General features: G+C 37.4%; 1 protein-coding gene across 14 annotated transcripts in view; it reads left to right on the top strand.

Annotated features, from left to right (window-relative positions):
* Positions 1-19,568, top strand: part of PRRC2C (proline rich coiled-coil 2C) — a 90,471-nt gene that overhangs the window by 24,902 nt on the left and 46,001 nt on the right. For all 14 annotated transcript variants that reach the window (XM_054508061.2, XM_054508058.2, XM_054508060.2 and 11 more), the window contains 7 exons: positions 444-667; positions 4,625-4,707; positions 5,331-5,464; positions 5,541-5,628; positions 6,888-7,032; positions 8,995-9,048; positions 13,283-13,901. In XM_054508061.2, coding sequence (XP_054364036.1) covers positions 444-667; positions 4,625-4,707; positions 5,331-5,464; positions 5,541-5,628; positions 6,888-7,032; positions 8,995-9,048; positions 13,283-13,901 — 1,347 coding nt within the window. The remainder of the gene's footprint in view (positions 1-443; positions 668-4,624; positions 4,708-5,330; positions 5,465-5,540; positions 5,629-6,887; positions 7,033-8,994; positions 9,049-13,282; positions 13,902-19,568) is intronic.

The raw sequence follows: 19,568 nt of genomic DNA, 5'->3' as shown, positions 1-19,568 counted from the left end.
TAGCCTAAACACTTTGAAAGCAGTAGGACATAGATTAGATTTTCACTACTCCTTCACTGTGTTTTGTTACTCTATTGATTTTTGAAATGTGCCTAGTTTGATTTCACTGTATTCCATTTTCAGCTTTTTTCTTATGCCCCTCCCCCTTTTTAATTTCAATTCTGAATTCTGTGGTGCTGTTTCTTTGTTTTTTTTTTGTTTTTTTTTTAAAGATTTTATTTATTTATTTATTTATTTGAGAGAGAGAGAGAGAGAAACAGCATGAGAGGGGAGAGGGTCAGAGGGAGAAGCAGGCTCCCCGCTGAGCCGGGAGCCCGATGTGGGACTCGATCCCAGGACTCCGGGACCATGACCTGAGCCGAAGGCAGTCGCTTAACCAACTGAGCCACCCAGGCGCCCTGTTTCTTTGTTTTAATTGAATTTCTTATCTCTCTCCATACCAGATGTTGCTTGTTGGAGAGATGGTGGTAAGTCTGCTGGATCACCTTTGACATCTGACCAAGATGAAAAGCTCTCTGGCCAGGATGAAAGCACAGCTGGAACATCAGAACAAAATGATATCCTTAAAGTGGTGGAAAAGAGGATAGCTTGTGGTCCTCCACAGGCTAAACTGAATGGACAGCAGCCAGCTCTTGCTTCCCAGTACAGAGCTATGATGCCTCCTTATGTAAGTATTGTTAAAGAGGCAAGTTGTTAAATAAGAGGTTTTTGCTCTGGGTTCCATGGAGAGAATTAGAATGGGGAAAAGTTTAGGTCTTTATTTGCATTAACATCTAACTAAAAATTAGCATTTTCCTTGATTATGGATGCAGGAAATCACAGAAGTATCAGGAGTACCCTAGTTTTTATCATTAATAGGGATCATATTTATTTTCATTTCCTATCATATTGTGGATATGGCAAAATATACTCAGTAATACTTCAAAGTAGTTATTAGACCCATGGGTAGCCCCACTTGTTATTTAATGAAAGCACATACATCACCATATCATAAATTTGTTTTTTAAATATTGTGTTAACAAAATTTTAGCATAATTGTTTTCTTTTGTAGTACTCTGTTTTAGATTATGGATTTTAAGTGATTTTTTTTTTTTTAAAGATTTTATTTATTTATTTGACAGAGAGAGACACAGTGAGAGAGGGAACACAAGCAGGGGGAGTGGGAGAGGGAGAAGCAGGCTTCCCGCGGAGCAGGGAGCCCGATGCGGGGCTCGATCCCAGGACCCTGTGATCATGACCTGAGCCGAAGGCAGACGCTTAACAACTGAGCCACCCAGGCGCCCCTAGATTATGGATTTAAAACATTTCTATGAGAAGAGATTTCATAGGATTGACCAGACTGCCAAGGGGGGTTGTTCATGGCACAAAAAAAGTTAATATGTGCTTTAGCTCTAAAGTTTTTATTGGTAAACATACCTTTTACATTCTTTTCAATTTCTCATTATGGAATATTTTGAACATATGCAAAAGCAGAAAAATAGTACAGTGAACCACCCCCCCCCTTCTTCCATATCTACCACCCATCTTCAGTAGTTATCAACTTGGGGTCAGTCTTGGTTCAGCTATTTCCCACCACCTCCAATTACTGAAGCAACATCCTAGATACATCATTTCATCCATATATATTTTAGGTTGTATTTTAAAACATAAAACTAGGAGAAAAATCCACCATGGCATTATCATACCTAAAAGGAAAGTTTTGGTTTTTTATCTAAAAAAACACTTTTTTTTAAAGATTTATTTATTTATGGGTTGGACAGAGAGAGGAGGAGGGGGTCTTAAGCAGACTCTGCCCTGAGTGCAGAGCCTGACATGGGCTCGATCTCATGACCCTGAGATCACAACCTGAGCGAAACCAAGAGTCAGACGTGCAACGGACTGTGCCACCCAGGCGCCCCTAAAAAGAGTTTTTAAAAACATCAAGTCAGTATCCTGATTTCTCTGGTTATCTCATGATTAGGATCCAGATAACATCTATTCTTTGAGATTGATATTTTTTTAGGAATCCTGTTGCCTTTGGTTACTTCTTTCCCTCCATCTCTCTCGCTCTCTCTTTTTGGGGGGGGGGGGGAGCTTGTTATTTATTTGTTATCCTGTGGAGTATTTCATAGTCTGGAGTTTGCTGATTCTATTTTTGTAGTTTTATTTAATATATATTTGTGACCCATATATTTATATAAATTAATAGGTAAATTTGGTGCCCTCAAACGTTTGTTTGCTCTCAGCCTCCTGTGAAATGATATGGTAAACTACATGTGCCCAAGTAAATAAATTAACATTTTTCAGGAGACCATTAATCTCAGAGTGAGGGTCTGGTTCTTATATATATATATATATATATATATTTTTTTTTTTTTTTTTTTTTTAAGATTTTATTTATTTATTTGACAGACACAGCGAGAGAGGGAACACAAGCAGGGGGAGTGGGAGAGGGAGAAGCAGGCTTCCCGCCAAGCAGGGAGCCCGATGTGGGGCTTGATCCCAGAACCCTGGGATCATGACCTGAGCCGAAGGTAGACGCTTACCGACTGAGCCACCCAGGCGCCCCTCTTATATTTGTTTTTATTATGACTTAATTCCTAAGTATTCAGGCTCTAAATATCCATATTTTTTCATATTTTCTATTTCTTTGTATTATTTAATTATTCTAGGGGAGAGGAGGGAAATAAATGATTAAAAAATATATATATTTTGGGGGGCGCCTGGGTGGCTCAGTTGGTTAAGCGACTGCCTTCGGCTCAGGTCACGATCCTGGAGTTCCGGGATCGAGTCCCGCATCGGGCTCCCTGCTCAGCGGGGAGTCTGCTTCTCCCTCTGACCCTCCTCCCTCTCATGCTCTCTGTCTCTCATTCTCTCTCTCTCAAATAAATAAAATCTTTTAAAAATATATATATATATATTTTTTTTTAATTTGGGAGCATGATAAAAATCAGTCTTATATGCTAACCTGTAAATTATTTACACCGAACTACTTGTCTCCTAATAGTTTCCAAATTGTTCTTCCAAAGACCCCTGAATTTTCAGGCCTGGAGGTTGGGATGGTAGAAGGGAAAGTTTTAAAAGGGGAGACCAAGCAGGCTTTTTCCCAGTTTCATCAATCATTTTATAGTTCCACTAACTAACAAAAACAGAAATGTTTTTAAAACCATCAGTATATATTGAGAATTTAAAGATTGTTTCTACAATTATTTTTGTGGCAAATTCCTAAATTTTAAGCATTTAATATATCAAATTAATCTCTATGCCTGACTAATCAGCAGAAGAGGGATCTAATGAAACTTTACCTATGAACATTTGCCTCCAACTGTGTTTTTGCTAACTTTCAGTACAGGATGATGAAACCAAAAATTCTCAGCATTCGCCAGGCTAAAACCTTCTCCATCTGAACTTCAGCTACTGCTTAACTTAAAATTAACTTGCTCTGACCCTACTTAGAAATGCATCTTTAGATGGAATGATCATATAAACATAGCCTTTCTTCAAGTACAGAGTAATTTCTTTACCTAACAGGTTTGTTGTTGTTGTTGTTGTTTTTAAAGAAAAGTTGATCTATTTCAGGATATAAATTAAGTGTTTAAGGTAATACAGTCTTTCTTTCTTGGCCTGCCTTCCTTCCTTTCTCACTCACTCCCACCCTCTCTCCTTTCTTTTTTCTCCCTCTTTCCTTCTTTTTCTTTCTTTTCTTTTCTTTTTTCCTTCTTGTATTTTGACCTGGTTATAAGCAAATAGCTATAAGCACATCTTTTGACATCTGTTCCCTTCTCTCGGCGGCGTTGTCTTCATACCCTATCTTTAACTTCTCCTAAACTTCACTTCTCAAATCCGAGTTCCCATAGAGAGCAACATCCTTGTACCTCAGTTTATGATAATGATCTGTATATTAGCTTGAATCAGAATCCACCTATTTCCAACCCCTGGGAAATCTCCCATGCCCACTATCTTCCTCACTCCCCTGGATTATGGACCATACTTTTATCTAAACTGAATTTCTTGGGGCACCTGGGTGGTTCAGTCGTTAGGCGTCTGCCTTCGGCTCAGGTCATGATCCCAGGGTCCTGGGATTGAGCCCTGCATCTGGCTCCCTGCTCAGCGGGAAGCCTGCTTCTCCCACTCCCCGTTTGTGTTCCCTGTCTTGCTTTCTCACTCTCTGTCAAATAAATAAACTAAAATCTTTAAAATAAACTGAATTTCTTTTTACCAACAAATCTGCCTTCAATTAATCTGCATTATGATGAAGTGTCACATTATTTCCTTTCAGGTATTTGAACTTAGGGCTTTGCAGGTCTCTGGGGTGCATGCATGTTGTCTTTTTAGGTTTTTCATGTTGGTACATAATCATGTGGTTTTGTTAAGGGGATAGCAGAAGTTCTTCCTAGGATGTGTCCTAGTTGTTATCCGTATTTGTAAAGTCTTGCTAGACGCATTAGTCTTAACAGATGGCTTGTTATTGAGGGTGAATGATGATTTATACCAGCTGATACAACTAATTATTCATAGAATGGTTTATTATAATCTTTCTTTCTATAAATTACCTCAGGTTTAGTTAGGGTGATCTTTTATATATATATATATATATATATATAACTTGGTTGCAAAATTTATCAATTTTGTTTTCTTCATTCAGATGTTTCAGCAGTATCCGAGGATGGCTTATCCTCCTCTTCATGGTCCCATGAGGTTTCCACCTTCTTTATCTGAAACAAACAAGTAAGACTATTAAATGATAAAAGTTGCCAAGGCACGAAGGCACATATGCTCATTAAGATTTTCTGGAGGTTGAATGGATTGTAATGATTGATTCATTATTTTGACCTCAAAGTACAGTTGCCATGAACAAATAATTGACTTTGATAAGATAGAACAATACTTTATTCTTCTAAAACTTTAAATTGACGTAAGATTCTGAAAATTGAAAATCATGGCATGACAGTTGTTTATCCCTTCTTCCTTCCATGATGTTAATGATTAATGACTCCCCATTTTCTTTTCTTTTTTTTTGCTTAATGTGAGACTCGAGCATTCTCCTCAATGATTTTTCTTAACATTCTTCATTTTGATATTAGTATTAGTCTTAGCCATATTATTCTTTAACATACTTATTTTATTTTAAATTTTTGGCAATTAAACCCATTTTCTGATACTAAATACTTGTAACAGAATTATATATTGTCCTGAACTTATGTATTAACATTAGAATTTCTTCATACATGTCAGGTGCAAAATATTTTGTACATCATTGAAATGAACTAAATTCCAATCTTTTAATATTTATGTAATTTCGAATCATTAAAACTTTGTATCTTTTCCCCTCATAACCTCTTGTTCATTAGAAGCCTTCGAGGAAGGGGTCCACCTCCTTCATGGGCCTCTGAGCCTGAACGCCCCTCCATCCTTAGTGCTTCAGAACTAAAGGAGCTTGATAAATTTGATAACCTAGATGCTGAAGCTGATGAAGGTTGGGCAGGTAAGAGGCAAAATTAATTGTTTTTAGTTTTTAGATGTTTTTAAACAGTCAGTCTGAATTTTCCTTAATTTACTAGGTGCTCAGATGGAAGTAGATTATACAGAACAGCTGAATTTCAGTGATGATGATGAGCAAGGAAGTAGTAGTCCTAAAGAAAACAGCAGGTAAGCTATTGGAACAACTTCCACAAGTAATACTATGAATTCATTGATATAACATTATCCATTTATGCAGAGAGGTTTCATTAATAGTCATTTGTTCCTTTTTTTATAGAATTTCTACATTCTACTCCCAAGAACTTACTGAGTGGGAAGTTGATTAATAAGGCAAATTTTAAAGTACAGCTAGTCAAGGAATTAAAGTTTGATGCTTCTAAAGAAAATACATATTTTAAAAAAGATGTTTAGATCCTGGCCATCTAATTGGTGATATTTTTTTTTTAAAGATCTTCTTTATCGGAGAGAGACACAGCGAGAGAGGGAACACAAGCAGGGGGAGCGGGAGAGGGAGAAGCAGGCTTCCCGCTGAGCAGGGAGCCCGATGCAGGGCTCAATTCCAGGACCCTGGGATCATGACCTGTGCTGAAGGCAGACACTTAATGACTGAGCCACCCAGGTGCCCCTAATTGGTGATATTTTGAAAGACAGTATCAGGGACTTGTTACTTGCTTGAACTGATTAATATTTACAAAATTGGAGAAAAATTACTTGAATTACTATAGCTGCTTTTTTAAACTTCAGCAAGCAGCATTAAAGTTTGAAAAATGGGAGCTTTTCATCTCTAATACAGGGACATCAGAGTCAGGAATATATGGGTTATATACCATAAAAATTGGGCTCTTAAAATACAAGGAGCTTACATGCACATGCAATTAGTTGCTAGAAGTTTTGGTAGAATTGGTAGAGTTTTCTAGCCATGGCATTGTAGTTTACTGCTGTTTCGTGATCAGTTATGAGATGCCTGGCACTTGTGATTTTAAAAAATACTATAGTTTGACTTCTGTTTTTTCATTAAGTCAGAATAAATTAGAATACAGGTATTAATTATAATATTACTGGTTGCATTTAGATGAGACTTTTTGGGTGGGGGTCAATCAAAATGGTTGGGATATATTCCTTTGTGAAGTTGTATGTCAAGTGTGAGTGTCCATATTTGACAACTACTCTACTGCACTTTATACCTTGTGATGGTAACTTAGCCAAACCTAGGTCCTAACACATTATAGACATATGGCATATATTTACTGAATGAATGAATGAATGAATGAATGAAAGCACCACTAGGTCACAAGACCATCTCATTCCTTGATATATTCCCGCCCACTAAAACCATATAGAAATAATCTTTATAGACAAAATGCTTTTACTTATGGTGTAGTCTGTCCACTTTACTTTCTTATTTCACCTGGATTTTGATTGCTTAGTGAGGATCAAGGTTCAAAAGCTTCTGAAAACACTGAAAACCGAAAAGAAGCAGATGAAGCTTGCAACACGAAGTCAACTTCTCAGATACCTGCCCAGCCATCAGTATCAAAAGGTCCCTATGGGAAGGGACCTCCATTTAATCAGGTTTGTTGGACTTAAGGAGATCACTGTCATTACCTGTACTTTGGTTGAATTAATCTTGTAATCATAAAATTGAAAGAAGAATTAGGAAAAGGAAACTGTATCTTTTGTCTTGAATAGTTGTACATCTAAACCATAATTTTATTGCATTATTAACAGGAGCTGTCGATACAGTAGCTAAAATTAATAAGTAGAAACTAAAGTTTCACCTTTTTTTTTTTTTTTTTTTTGAGAGAGAATGAGAGACAGAGAGCACGAGAGGGAAGAGGGTCAGAGGGAGAAGCAGACCCCCCGCTGAGCATTCACCTTTTTTCTGCTTGTAACTGTTTGGTCCTATTAAAGTGGAGGTTTAAACTTTTTCCAAACATTGCTAAGTGCTTTATGGTTTACTGAGTTCTTTGTAAATTCTAGTCAGTATTCATATGTGAATTAGTACGCTGAGTAGGGAAATCATACATAAGGAGTAGAGAAATCTATTAAGTGTGAGTCATTTTGAAGAACATTGTTAAAGGAAATAATGTAGGTAAACAGATACACTTGATCCTACTTCCAAGAAACTGCATTGCAAGCTGGGAATTAAAAAGGGCTGTCATCCAGAGAGTCCACTTGACTCATAGTGTACTCAGCATGTATTTGTTGAATTCATACAAAACAGATGGAGGAACTGGTTCCTTCAAGGAGATAAAAGGTAGGTAGCTAACAGTCTCTGTAAAATGAAAAGACATCAAATATCATTTGTGAGACAGTGTGATAAATGGTGTGACAGAGCGCACATAATGAGTTCTTAGAGCATTCTCTGGAAAAGGTTTTGCAAAAGACTTGGTACTTGAAGTGGGAATTAGCCAGTAAACAAGGGAAGAGAGAAATTTCAAGCAGTGGGAACATGTTCAGAGTAGAGAAGCACAAGAAAGCATGGCACATTCTAGAGGTCTCCAGTAGTTTGATATAGGAGAGGAGTTAAGAGAGCTGCATAACAACCAGTTGTTAAATGTATGATATACAAGGAAGTTTGAATTTTACTCTTACGGCATTGGTTAGTCATTGGAGAATAAATTTGTGAACTCTGAAAAAGGATTTTTCAAGTTTTTTTATTTTTATTTTATTTATTTATTTTTTAAAGATTTTTATTTGACAGAGATAGCGAGAGCAGGAACACAAGCAGGGGGAGTGGGAGAGGGAGAAGCAGGCTTCCTGCCGAGCAGGGAGCCCAGTGTGGGACTCGATCCCAGGACCCTGGGTTCATGACCTGAGCTGAAGGCAGATGCTTAACGACTGAGCCACCCAGGTGCCCAAGTTTGTTTGTTTTTTTTTTTTAATAAAATTCATGTTTCATGTGACTTAAATTTACTGGCTTAACATGGGGAGTGATAATCCTTTCCCATGAAAGAATAGAGGAATATCATATACCATATCTTAATGTCTTGATTTTTGTGTGTGTGTGTGTGACATTGTATTAGCAAGTGAATAGTGTTGTTAAGTGTAGCAAGTATGTATTGTATTTGATTCCAATAAGTTTTAGATGTTTCATTTCTTTAGGTAAATGTCATACATTTAGTTTGCCATTAGGAAAAAATGCAGAAAAAGAATAGGGCTTATGCAAATAAAATTTCAAAATTAAAGGCGTACTTCTCCACTGCCAAATTACCTGTGGTAGAATTTCAGAATTTATACACTAAAATTCTACTTTTTGCAAAGTCCATTTGAGATTCTAATCTTATTAAAATGGCAGAGTGATTTTATAGAATATAATGTTATGTAGTGAGCTTTTATTAAAAAAGAGGAAAGGATGAAGATGGTTTACTGTTTGCAATCTTGTAGTGCCACTTTATTAAAAAAGAGAAAAGGATGAAGATGGTTTACTGTTTGCAATCTTGTAGTGCCACTGAAAAAAATTTATGTTCAGAAATATTTCCAGTAGATATCTTTTATCTGGTTATTTTGTAATAGTCCTTATCTTTATTATAGGAACGTGGACCATCTTCACACCTGCCACCACCTCCAAAATTGCTTGCACAGCAGGTAAATCTTAAATGCTTCTTTGTGGTCTGTATGTATTACTTGATTTTATTTCTTTAATGGAAAGATTTCTATATGTTTCTTATAACTTTTATGAAACAACTAGGGATATTACCTTGTTAGTTCTTTGCATATCTTTCTCTTTTTTCTGCTCCTCTTCTCAGTTGATAGGCATGCTCCTAATTTCACTAAGAAAATGAGAAGCAACTGTTTTTCCCATTTCAGTGCCCTTATTCTGACTTCTTCCTATCCTTGCTGCTAAGGGCAACCCTTCTTACTGTTCCCTTGCTCCCATCTTCTATCACTTATCGGTAATATTATCTCCCATCTTAAACTTTTTTAAAAATCGACCCTTCTTTAACTCTCACTACCCTCCATCCCCCTATAGTTTCCACCCTATTTCTCTGTTCTCCTTCATGGCAAAATTGTTTTAGTGAGCTATTTGCACTTACTGTCTTCACTTTCTCTCTCATTAACCCTTTATGTTACACAAACATCACCACTATGCCTTTGAAACTATTATTATGAAGATCAGTAATGGTTTCCATCTTGCCAAATTCAGTTCTATTGTCTTCATTTTACTTAATTTCAGTAGCAGTTGACATAGCTAATCTTTCCATCCTTCCTAAAAGACTTATTTTTTTTACTTTTAAGACATCACACTTATTGTGTTCTCTTTCTTCAATTTGTGTTTTTTGTGGGCCTTTATGGGGGGGGGGAGCGCGCGCGCGCACACACACACACACACACAGGAAGGGGGAGGGGCAGAGAGAGAGGGAACAAGAGAATCCCGAGCAGACTCCCCACTGAATGTGGAGCCCAACACGGGACTTGATCCCACAACCCTGAGATCATGACCTGAGCCGAAATCAAGAGTCAGACACTTAACTGACTAAGCCACCCAGGTGCCCCTGGGTGTTGGAGGGTTAAGGGTTGTGTTCTCATTCCTTTTTCTGACTGTATCCTGTTCCTGGAAGATCTCATAAATGTGCTTATGGTACTTAAATATATATTATCTTTAGCCCTTAAAGTTCTACCCTAGCTTCAAAAGTCATGTATTTAGTGATCATAAGCATCTCCACTTGGATTTCTGATAGATATGTCCAAACCATAACAATATCCCCCCCCCATATACATGTGACACACGTGGCCCTGCTGCTTCCCTTGTCTTCCCGTCTTATGTAATGGCATTATCATTTACCCATTTGCTCAGGGTAAAACCTAGAAGTCACTCATAACTCTTCCCTCTTTTTTTATCATACATCCACCCTAATCTCTCGGCAAATTATGTCACCCCTACCTTCGGAATATATTCCTATACCGAGTAATTGCCTACCACCCGTTATATTTCACTTCAACTATCACAGTAGGTTCCTAATAGGTCTTATTTCCCACTCTTCCTCCGCTTACCTGCCACCTCCATCCTAAATTCTCCTATAGTAGATCAGTCTTGTCCTATTCAGGTCCTTCCAGTGGTCTTTAAGGTCTCTGTCTACTCTCCTCATTTTATCTAGTTTTCTCTTTGTTCTTGCCACACAAGCTTTATTGCCACAAATAAAACATTTTATTTGCTGTTTCCTCTAACTAGAGGAATATTTTCCAGAGATCCTTCTTCTAATCGAATTCTTTGCTCAGGTGTTACCACTTTAGAGGCCTTCCCTAATCGCCCTACTGTGACGGGCATACACACCACAACCATCACCACCATCTCCACCAGTCGTTTTCCTTTTAACTACTGAATGGTCTTTATGGTATTTTTATATACATACAGGCTAAAACTAAACATGTGGAAGAAAGTGGAGGAAAAAATCTTTAAACTTGGGTCAACAAAGATGGTCTTGGATAATTCACAAAAGGCATGAATTAGAAAAAAAATTCTGTCAGTTGGAGTTTTAAAAACATCTCTGAGGCAATGAAAAAATATGTACACAAAAAATACTACTAATCTGACCAGAACATGTACCAGAATATATATATATATTTTTTTTTTAAGAAAGAATTTATTTATTTTTAAAGATTTTATTTATTTATTTGTCAGAGAGAGAGAGAGCACAAGCAGGGGGAGCAGCAGGCTGAGGGAGAAGCAAGACTCCCTGCTGAGCAAGGAGCCCCATGCGGGGCTCGATCCCAGGACCCTGGTATCATCACCTGGGCCGAAGGCAGACACTTAACTGACCCACCCAGGCGTCCCTGGAATACATTTTTTAAAAGAAGTACAAACAGGGGTGCTTGGGTGGCTTAGTCGGTTAAGCGTCTGCCTTCGGCTCAGGTTGTGATCCCCAAAGTCCTGGGATTGAGTCTCGCCTTGGGCCTGCTCTGCCTTTCTCTTTGTTCTCATGAATGAATAAATAAAATCTTAGAGAAAAAAAAAGGAACAAACAAAAGACCCTTATAACTAATAATAAGACAAATAGTCCAACAAAATGATTTGAACATTCACTTCACAGAATGAGATATATAAATGGCCAGTAAGCACAAGAAAAGATGTTCAGTATCTTAAACACCAGGGAAATGCAAGTTCAAACCACAGTGAGATTTTGTTACACATCCAAAATTTAAAGGGCTGGTGACACCAAATATGGTGGGGGTATAAAGCAGCTAGCACCCTCATAAATTACTGGTGGGGCTGTAAAACCTTGTAACCACTTTGGAAAACAGTTTGGCAGTGTCTTAATAAAGTGAAAAATACACTTACCACATGACTCGGCAGTTCCACTCCTAAGTATTTATCCAAGAGAAATGAAAACACATGCATTTACACAAAGACTTAGGCATGAATGTCCGTAACTGTTTATTCATGGTTAAAAAACTAGCAGCAGTCCACATGTCCATCCACAAGTGAAACGATGTGCCTATGATGGAATACTACTGTGCAGCAATAGAATGGAACAAATGACGGATGGCCACCTCCAAACTATTATCCTGAGCACAAGAAGCCAGATACAAAAGAAAATATAACTTGATGTATCCATATATATGAAACTAGGAAAGGTAAAACTACTCTCTATTGCCAGAAGCAGACCAGTGGTGGTTAGGGGTGCTGGCAGTTAAAGTGGTTTGCCAAGACAGCACCATTAGTAAATGGTAGAGTCTGGATCATATATATGTACTTTTTATATTTAGTCCGGTGTTTTCATCATACCATTATTTTCTCATTTGTAAGGATTCTGACTGGTTTTATGGCTTTTTTTTTTTTTTAAGATTTTATTTATTTATTTGACAGAGAGAGAGAGAGAGAGACAGCGAGAGGGAATACAAGCAGGGGGAGTGGGAGAGGGAGAAGCAGGCTTCCCGCCAAGCAGAGAGCCCGATGTGGGACTCGATCCCAGGACCCTGGGATCATGACCTGAGCCGAAGGCAGACGCTTAACGACTGAGCCACCCAGGCGCCCTGGTTATATGGCTTTTGAGATTTCTTCACCCTACTAGCTATTAAAATCAGTATTTTTAAAAGTTCTTTTTAGTTCCTTAACATTTCAGCCCTTCAGGTGCTCTCTTTATTCTGCTTGTTTTGCATAGTTGCTGGCAGTGATTGTAGTTGTTTTAGAACATATCAATTAAAAAGTAGGTCATTAAAACTCAGTCTCTCAAGTGATATCCCACATTCCACTGTGGGTTCTAAGCATGCATTTCTGGATCTTCCAGTTCACAGCTCGAGAACTCTGTCTATACAGGCTGATTTCTAGGAATTTCTCCTCCTTGGAAGTGTCGGCAGTAGTAGTGTCTCCAACTTCTTCACTTAGCAGCTCTGGCTGGCTGTTTTTTCCCTGTAACTGCACCTTTGTCTTCTCAGGGCTCACATGACACTGTTCTGCATCTTTATGGACTTTTCTCCTTCTTTAGGCATTCCATCTCTGAGAGTTGCAGCTCCAAAAAGCACTCACATTCTAAATTTCCTTCATGTCTAAATTTAGATTTTGAAATTCATGTTGTGACAGCTTCTAATTTCATTCAACAAATTTCTGTATGTGTGGTAATGTCTGCCACAATAAATAGGTACATGGCCTAGATTAATTGTTCTGGTCTTAGTTTGGGGAATTATCTAAATTTAGTATTTTCCCCATGTTGGTACTTGTTTGTATTTTAATATGTATCAGAAACATTTATGACATTTTATCAGAAACATTTGTGACATTTTGTGGAGTTTTTCCTTCCCTCTTCATGTCTATGATTTGGCTAAGAACAAGTGTGGAAATAGATTTGTCATATTCACCTGATAATTTATCATAATGTTTCAGCATCCTCCAGACCGGCAGGCAGTACCTGGAAGACCAGGCCCTTTCCCCCCGAAGCAGCAAGTACCAGATGAAGATGAAATATGGAAGCAAAGAAGAAGACAGCAGTCAGAACTTTCTGCAGCAGTGGAACGCGCTCGGAAACGGCGTGAAGAGGAAGAGCGAAGAATGGAAGAACAAAGGAAGGCAGCATGTGCAGAGAAACTGAAACGATTGGATGAAAAGCTTGGCATTGTGGACAAACAACCCTCTCCAGAGGAGGTTAGAGAAAGGGAGCGAGAAAAAGAACGGGAGCGTGAGAAAGAACTTGAAAGAGAACAAGAACGGGAGCGAGAGAAGGAGAGGGAAAAAGAAAGGGAGAGGCAACAGGAGAAGGAGAAAGAACTGGAGAGAGAGCAGGAAAAACAGAGAGAACTGGAAAAGGAAAGAAAGCAAGAAAAAGAGAAAGAACTAGAACGACAGCAGGAAAAGGAAAAAGAACTGCAAAAGATGAAGGAACAGGAAAAGGAATGTGAGTTGGAGAAGAAAGAAAGGGAAAAAGTGGAGGAAAAAATTGAACACAAAGAACCTACTTTAGAGCCTATGGTAGAAAAACCAGAAAGTGAAACCAACTGTAATAAAGGTATGAGAGTCTTGTTTGTTCTTATTTAAGAGGCTTCATAGTACTTCTGGTGTGGATGTTTGTGTATTTTTAATATATGTATGTATGTAATCCAGATAAAAATGATTGAGGTGGTTTGTTTGTTTGTTTTTAAAGATTGATTTTATTTATTTAGAGAGAGAGCGCGTGGGTGCGCACATTTGTTAGCAGGGGGAGGGGCAGAGGGCGAGAGAATCTCAAGCAGAGCCCAACTCGGTGCTGGATCCCAGGACCCTGAGATCGTGACCTGAGCCAAACTCAGGAGTCAGATGCTTAACCAGCTGAGCTACCCAGGCATTCCAATTGAGTTTTTTTTTTAAATAGAAGCTGAATTTTATTGGATACTTTAATACGCTTTTTTCTGTAATTTTTTTATTACGGTGAAATATATGTAACATAAAATTTAGCATCTTAACCATTTTTAGTATACAGTTTAATGGTATTAAATACATTTATAATGTTGTGCAATTACCACCACCATCCATCTCCAGAACTCTTTCCATCTTGTAAAACTGAAACTCGACCTATTAAACAATAGTTCCCTATTCTCCCCTCTCCTCAGCCCCTGGCAACCACTGTTCTAATTCTGTCTCTGATTTTGACTGTTCTCAGTGCCTCATACAGTATTTGTCTTTTTGTGACTGGCTTATTTCACTTAGTATATTATCTTCCAAGATTCTTCCATATTGTAGCATATTGCAGAATTTTCTTCCTTTTTAAGGCTAATAATCTATATCTAAAACCACATTTTGCTTATCTTTATCTGTTCATGGGCACTTGGATTGATTCCATATTTTACCTATTTTGAATAATGCTGCTGTGAATGTGAGTGTACAAATATTCATTTCTTTTGATTGCATACTCAGAAATGGAATTGCTGCATCATATGGTAATTCTATTTTTGATTTTTTTGAGGAACCACCATACTGTTTTTCACAGCAGCTGTACCATTTTACATTCCCATGAACAATGCACAAGGGTTCTAATTTCTCCACATCCTCACCAACATCTGTTATTTTCTGAGGGTTTTTTTGATAGTAGGCTTCCTAATAAGTGTGAGGTGGTAGCTCACTGTAGTTTTGATGTGCACTTTGCCAGTGATTAATGATGTTGAGTATTATCTTTTCATGTGTTTATTGGCCATTTGTGAATCTTTGGAGAAACGCCCAAGACCTTTGTCCGTTTTTTAATCAGATTGTTGTTGAGTTTTAGGAGTTGGCTGTACATTCTAGATGTTAATCCCTTACCAGATATATGATCTGCCTCTCTTTAGATAGGTTGCCTTTTCACTCAGGATATACTTTTCATGCACAAAACTTTAAAATTTTCATGAAATCCATCTATTTTTTGTTGCTTCTGCCTTTGGTGTCATGGCCAAATCTAATATAATGAAGCTTTTGTTCTGTTTTCTTTTAAGAGTTTTATAGGTTTATGTCTTACATTTACATCTTTGACCTATTTTGAGTTAAGTTTTGTACATTGTGTTAGGTAAGGGTCCAGCTTCATTCTTTTGCATGTGGATATTCAGTTTTCCCAATATCATTGTTGGAAAGACTGTTCTTTCCCCCCATTGAATGATCTTAGCAGCCTCTTCTGAAATCATTCAGCCATGTATGTGATGGTTTATTTTGGGGTCTTGATTCTATTCCATTGCCCTGTCTGACTTTATGTTAGTGTCTTACTGTTTTTATTACTGCAGCTTTGTTGTATGCTTTTAAATCCGGATATGTGAGTCCTCCATCTTTGTTACTTTTTTTCATGATGGTTTTGGCTATTCTGGGTCCCCCTGCGAGTACATGTGAATTTTAGGATGTGTATTTCTATTTCTGTAAATAACACCATTGAGATTTTGCTAGGGATTGCATAACTATAGGTTGCTTTTAGTAGTATTAATGTTATCAGTATTAAGTCTTGCAGTCAGTGAGCATGGGATGTGTTTCCATTTATTTATGTCTTCTTTAATTTATTTCAGCAATATTTTGTAGTTTTCATTGTAGAAAGCTTTCACCTCCTTGGTTAATTCTTAAGCATTTTAGGGGTACCTGGTTGGTTCAGTCGGGGAGTGTGCAGCTCTTGATTTTATGAGTTCAAGTGACATGTTGGGTGTAGAGATTACTTAAATAAAAACCTAAAAAAAATTCTTAAGCATTTTGTTCTTTTTGATGCTGTTGTAAATGGAATTGTTTTCATAATTTCCTTTTCAGATCATTCATTATTAGTGTACTAGAGATGCAGGTAATGTGAGCCGATGATATGATCTTATGTGTAGAAAACCCTAAATCTCAAGGGACCCAGAATAGCTAAAACCATCTTGAAATAAAGTAACAAAGCTGGAGGACTCACACATCTGGATTTAAAAACTTACTAGAAAGTTTATGTTTGTAGGAATTTCTTCATTTCATCTTGCTTATCCTATTTGTTGGTATATAGTTATTCATAATACTCTCATAACCCTTTTTATTTCTGTAGAATTGGTAGTAATGTCCCAATTTCTATTCTGATTTTAGTACTGTGAGTCTTCTCTCTTTTTTCTTAGTTGACCTGCCTAGTTAAAGGTTTGTCAATTTTGTTGATCTTTTCAAAGAATCCCCTTTATTTATTTATTTATTTGACAGAGAGACACAGTGAGAGAGGGAACACAAGCAAGGGCAGAGGGAGAGGGAGAAGCAGGCTTCCCGCCGAGCACGGATCCCGATGCAGGGCTTGATCCCAGGACTCTGGGATCATGACCCAAGCCGAAGGCAGACTCCTAACAACTGAACCACCCAGGCGCCCTCAAAGAATCCCCTTTTAGCTGCATTAATTTTTTTCTATTTTTCTATTCTCTATTTTGTGGATATCTGTGTTGATCTTTATTACCTTTCTTCTGGTAACCTTGGGTTTACTTTGTTCTTATTCTTTTCCCTTACATTGTAACACACACACACAAAAATTTAGTTATAAATTTGCCCCCTTTGCACCACTTTTGCTGCATCCTATAAATTTTGGTATGTTATTATGTTTTTGTTTTCATTGTTCTCAAGTATTTTCTAATTTCCCTTGCCATTTATTCTTTGATACCCTAGTTGATTAAGAGTATTTAATTTCCATGGATTTGTGAATTTTTCTGTTTCACTTCTCTTTTTGATTTTTAACTTCATCCCACTGTGGTCAGAGAAAATACTTCATATGAGATTTATCATTTTAAATCAATTGACTGTTGATATTGTGACCTAACATACAGTCTGTCTTAGAAAATGTCCTACATGCATATGAGATGAATGTGATGGCTATTGTTGGATGGAGTGTTCTGTAGGTCTGTTAGATCTAGTTGGTTTATTGTATTTAGTCCTTTGTTTCCTCACTTACCTTCTGTCTGGCTATTCTATCCATTATTCAGAGTAAGGTATTGAAGTGTCCAACTATAAATGTACAACAGTCTGTCCCTTCAACTCTCTCAGTATTTTGCTTTATATATTTTGATGGTCTGTTATTAGACACATATATTAAATATGTGTAAGTATTTATAATAGTTATATCTTGCTGCATTGAACCTTTTATTAGTATATAATGTCCTTTGTCTTGTAAAACTTTCAATTCAAAGCCAGTCTTGTCTGGTATTAGCATAGCCACCTTGCTCTCTCGGTTACTATTGCTATGGAATATCTGTGTTCATCTTTTCATTTTCAGTCTGTTTGTGTCTCTGGATCTTAAGTAAGTTTCTTAGAGGTAACATATAGTTGGATCATGTGTTTCCAGTTAAATCCATTTAAAGTAAGTATTGATTAGAAGGGACTTATTTCTCACATTTTGGTATTTGGGTTTTATATGCTTTATATCCGTTTTTGCCCCTCATTTCCTGCATTACTGTCTTTTGTGTTTAGTTGATTTTTTTGGTATTGGAACATTTAAATTCCTTTCTCATTTCCTTTTGCTATATTCTGTAGCTACCTTCTTTGTTTTTACCATGGGGATTATATAAACATACAAAAGTTTTAACACTAAATTTATACCAGTTTAACTTTAATAATATACAAAGATTCATTCCTTTTCCTTTTCCTTTATCACTTCCATTTGTATTCCTTTTGGTTGTTGTCACAGAATTACATCTTTAACTTTGTATCCCCAGAAACAAACTAATAATTATTTTAAATGCATTAGTTTCTTTTTTTAAAATTCTTTATTATTTTACATTTTATCTATTTGAGAGAGAATGAGAGAGAGAGAGAGAGAGCACGAGAGGGGGAGGGTCAGAGGGAGAAGCAGACTGCCCGCTGAGCAGGGAGCCCGACACCGGATTTGATCCCGGGACTCCAGGATCATGACCTGAGCCGAAGGCAATCACCTAACCAACTGAGCCACCTAGGTGCCCAGTGCAGTAGTTTCTTAAATTATGTGGAAAACAGTGTGGAGTTACAAGCCAAAATATAATGTTGTTAGCTTTTAGACTAATTGCTTTATGTAAAAAAAAAAGTATTCATTTCATAAATCACATGGACAAACAGTTACACATACTACTGCCTTTTATAATTGCCCATGTATTTGCCTTTATTGAGATCGTTATTTTGTCATGCAGTTTTGATTTACTGTGTGCTCACCTTTCATTTTACCCTACAGGACTCCCTTGAGCATTTGTTGGAGGGCAGGTCTAGTGGTAATGAACTCTTCCATAGCTTTTATCTGGGAATATTTTAATTTCTCCCTCATTTTTGAAGAACAGTTTCGCAAGATATAGGATTCTTGGTTGATAGGTTTTTTTTTCTTTTAATACTTTGAGATGCCTTCTAGCCTCCAATGTTTCTGATGAGAAATCTGATAGTTTTATTAAGAATCCCATTTATGTGACTGACTTCTTGAAACTCCTTAGTGCTATCCTGCTGCTTTCAAGATTCACTCTTTGTCTTTTTAAAGTTTGATTATAATGTATCTCAATTTGGGACTCTTAGAATTGGGAGAGCTTCTTAGAAGTTATATTCATGCTTTCATCAAATTTGAGACGTTTTTGGCCATTATTTCTTCACATATTCTCTCTGCCCCTTTGTCTCTCTCCTGCTTCTAGACTCCTTCTCAGTGTGTATGTTTGGTCTGTTGATCTTGTCCTATAGGTGCCTTAAGCTCTGTTTATTTTTTGTTCTGTTCCTCAGACATAATAATTTCCATTGTCCTATCTTCAGGTTTGCGAATTCTTTCTTCTGCTTGCTCCAGTGTGGGTTTAAATGTGAGAGGGACGGGGTGTGTGCCTGGGTGGCTCAGTTGGTTAGGTGTCCAACTCTTGGTTTCAGCTCAGGTCATGATCTCATGGCTCTGTGCTCAGCAGGGAATCTCCGTGAGGATTCTCTCCCTCTGCCCCACCTGCCAGTCTTGTGCGTGTATGCATGCTGTCTATCTAGATAAATAAATCTTTAAAAAAAAATGTGAGGGGGGGTGCATAGCTGGTACTGTGCTAAGAGATCAATTGACTGATATTAACCACAGTTCATCATCCACGGGAGGCCTGCTTCTCCCTCTCCCACTCCCTCTGCTTGTGTCCCCTCTCTAGCTGTGTCTCTCTGTCAAATAAATAAATAAAATCTTTAAGATGAAAAGAATTTATAAGAAGTTTGGCTTGGTAATTGTGACAAATGACATTTTCTAGAACAAATATGGCTGTGGTTTTCTTCAGGATGAAAA

The sequence above is a fragment of the Mirounga angustirostris genome, unplaced genomic scaffold, assembly GCF_029215605.1.
Source record: "Mirounga angustirostris isolate CCGP_5_RB_7025 unplaced genomic scaffold, mMirAng1.0.hap1 SCAF_6, whole genome shotgun sequence".
Lineage (NCBI taxonomy): Eukaryota > Metazoa > Chordata > Mammalia > Carnivora > Phocidae > Mirounga > Mirounga angustirostris.
This window is presented reverse-complemented; position numbering and strand designations above follow the sequence as displayed.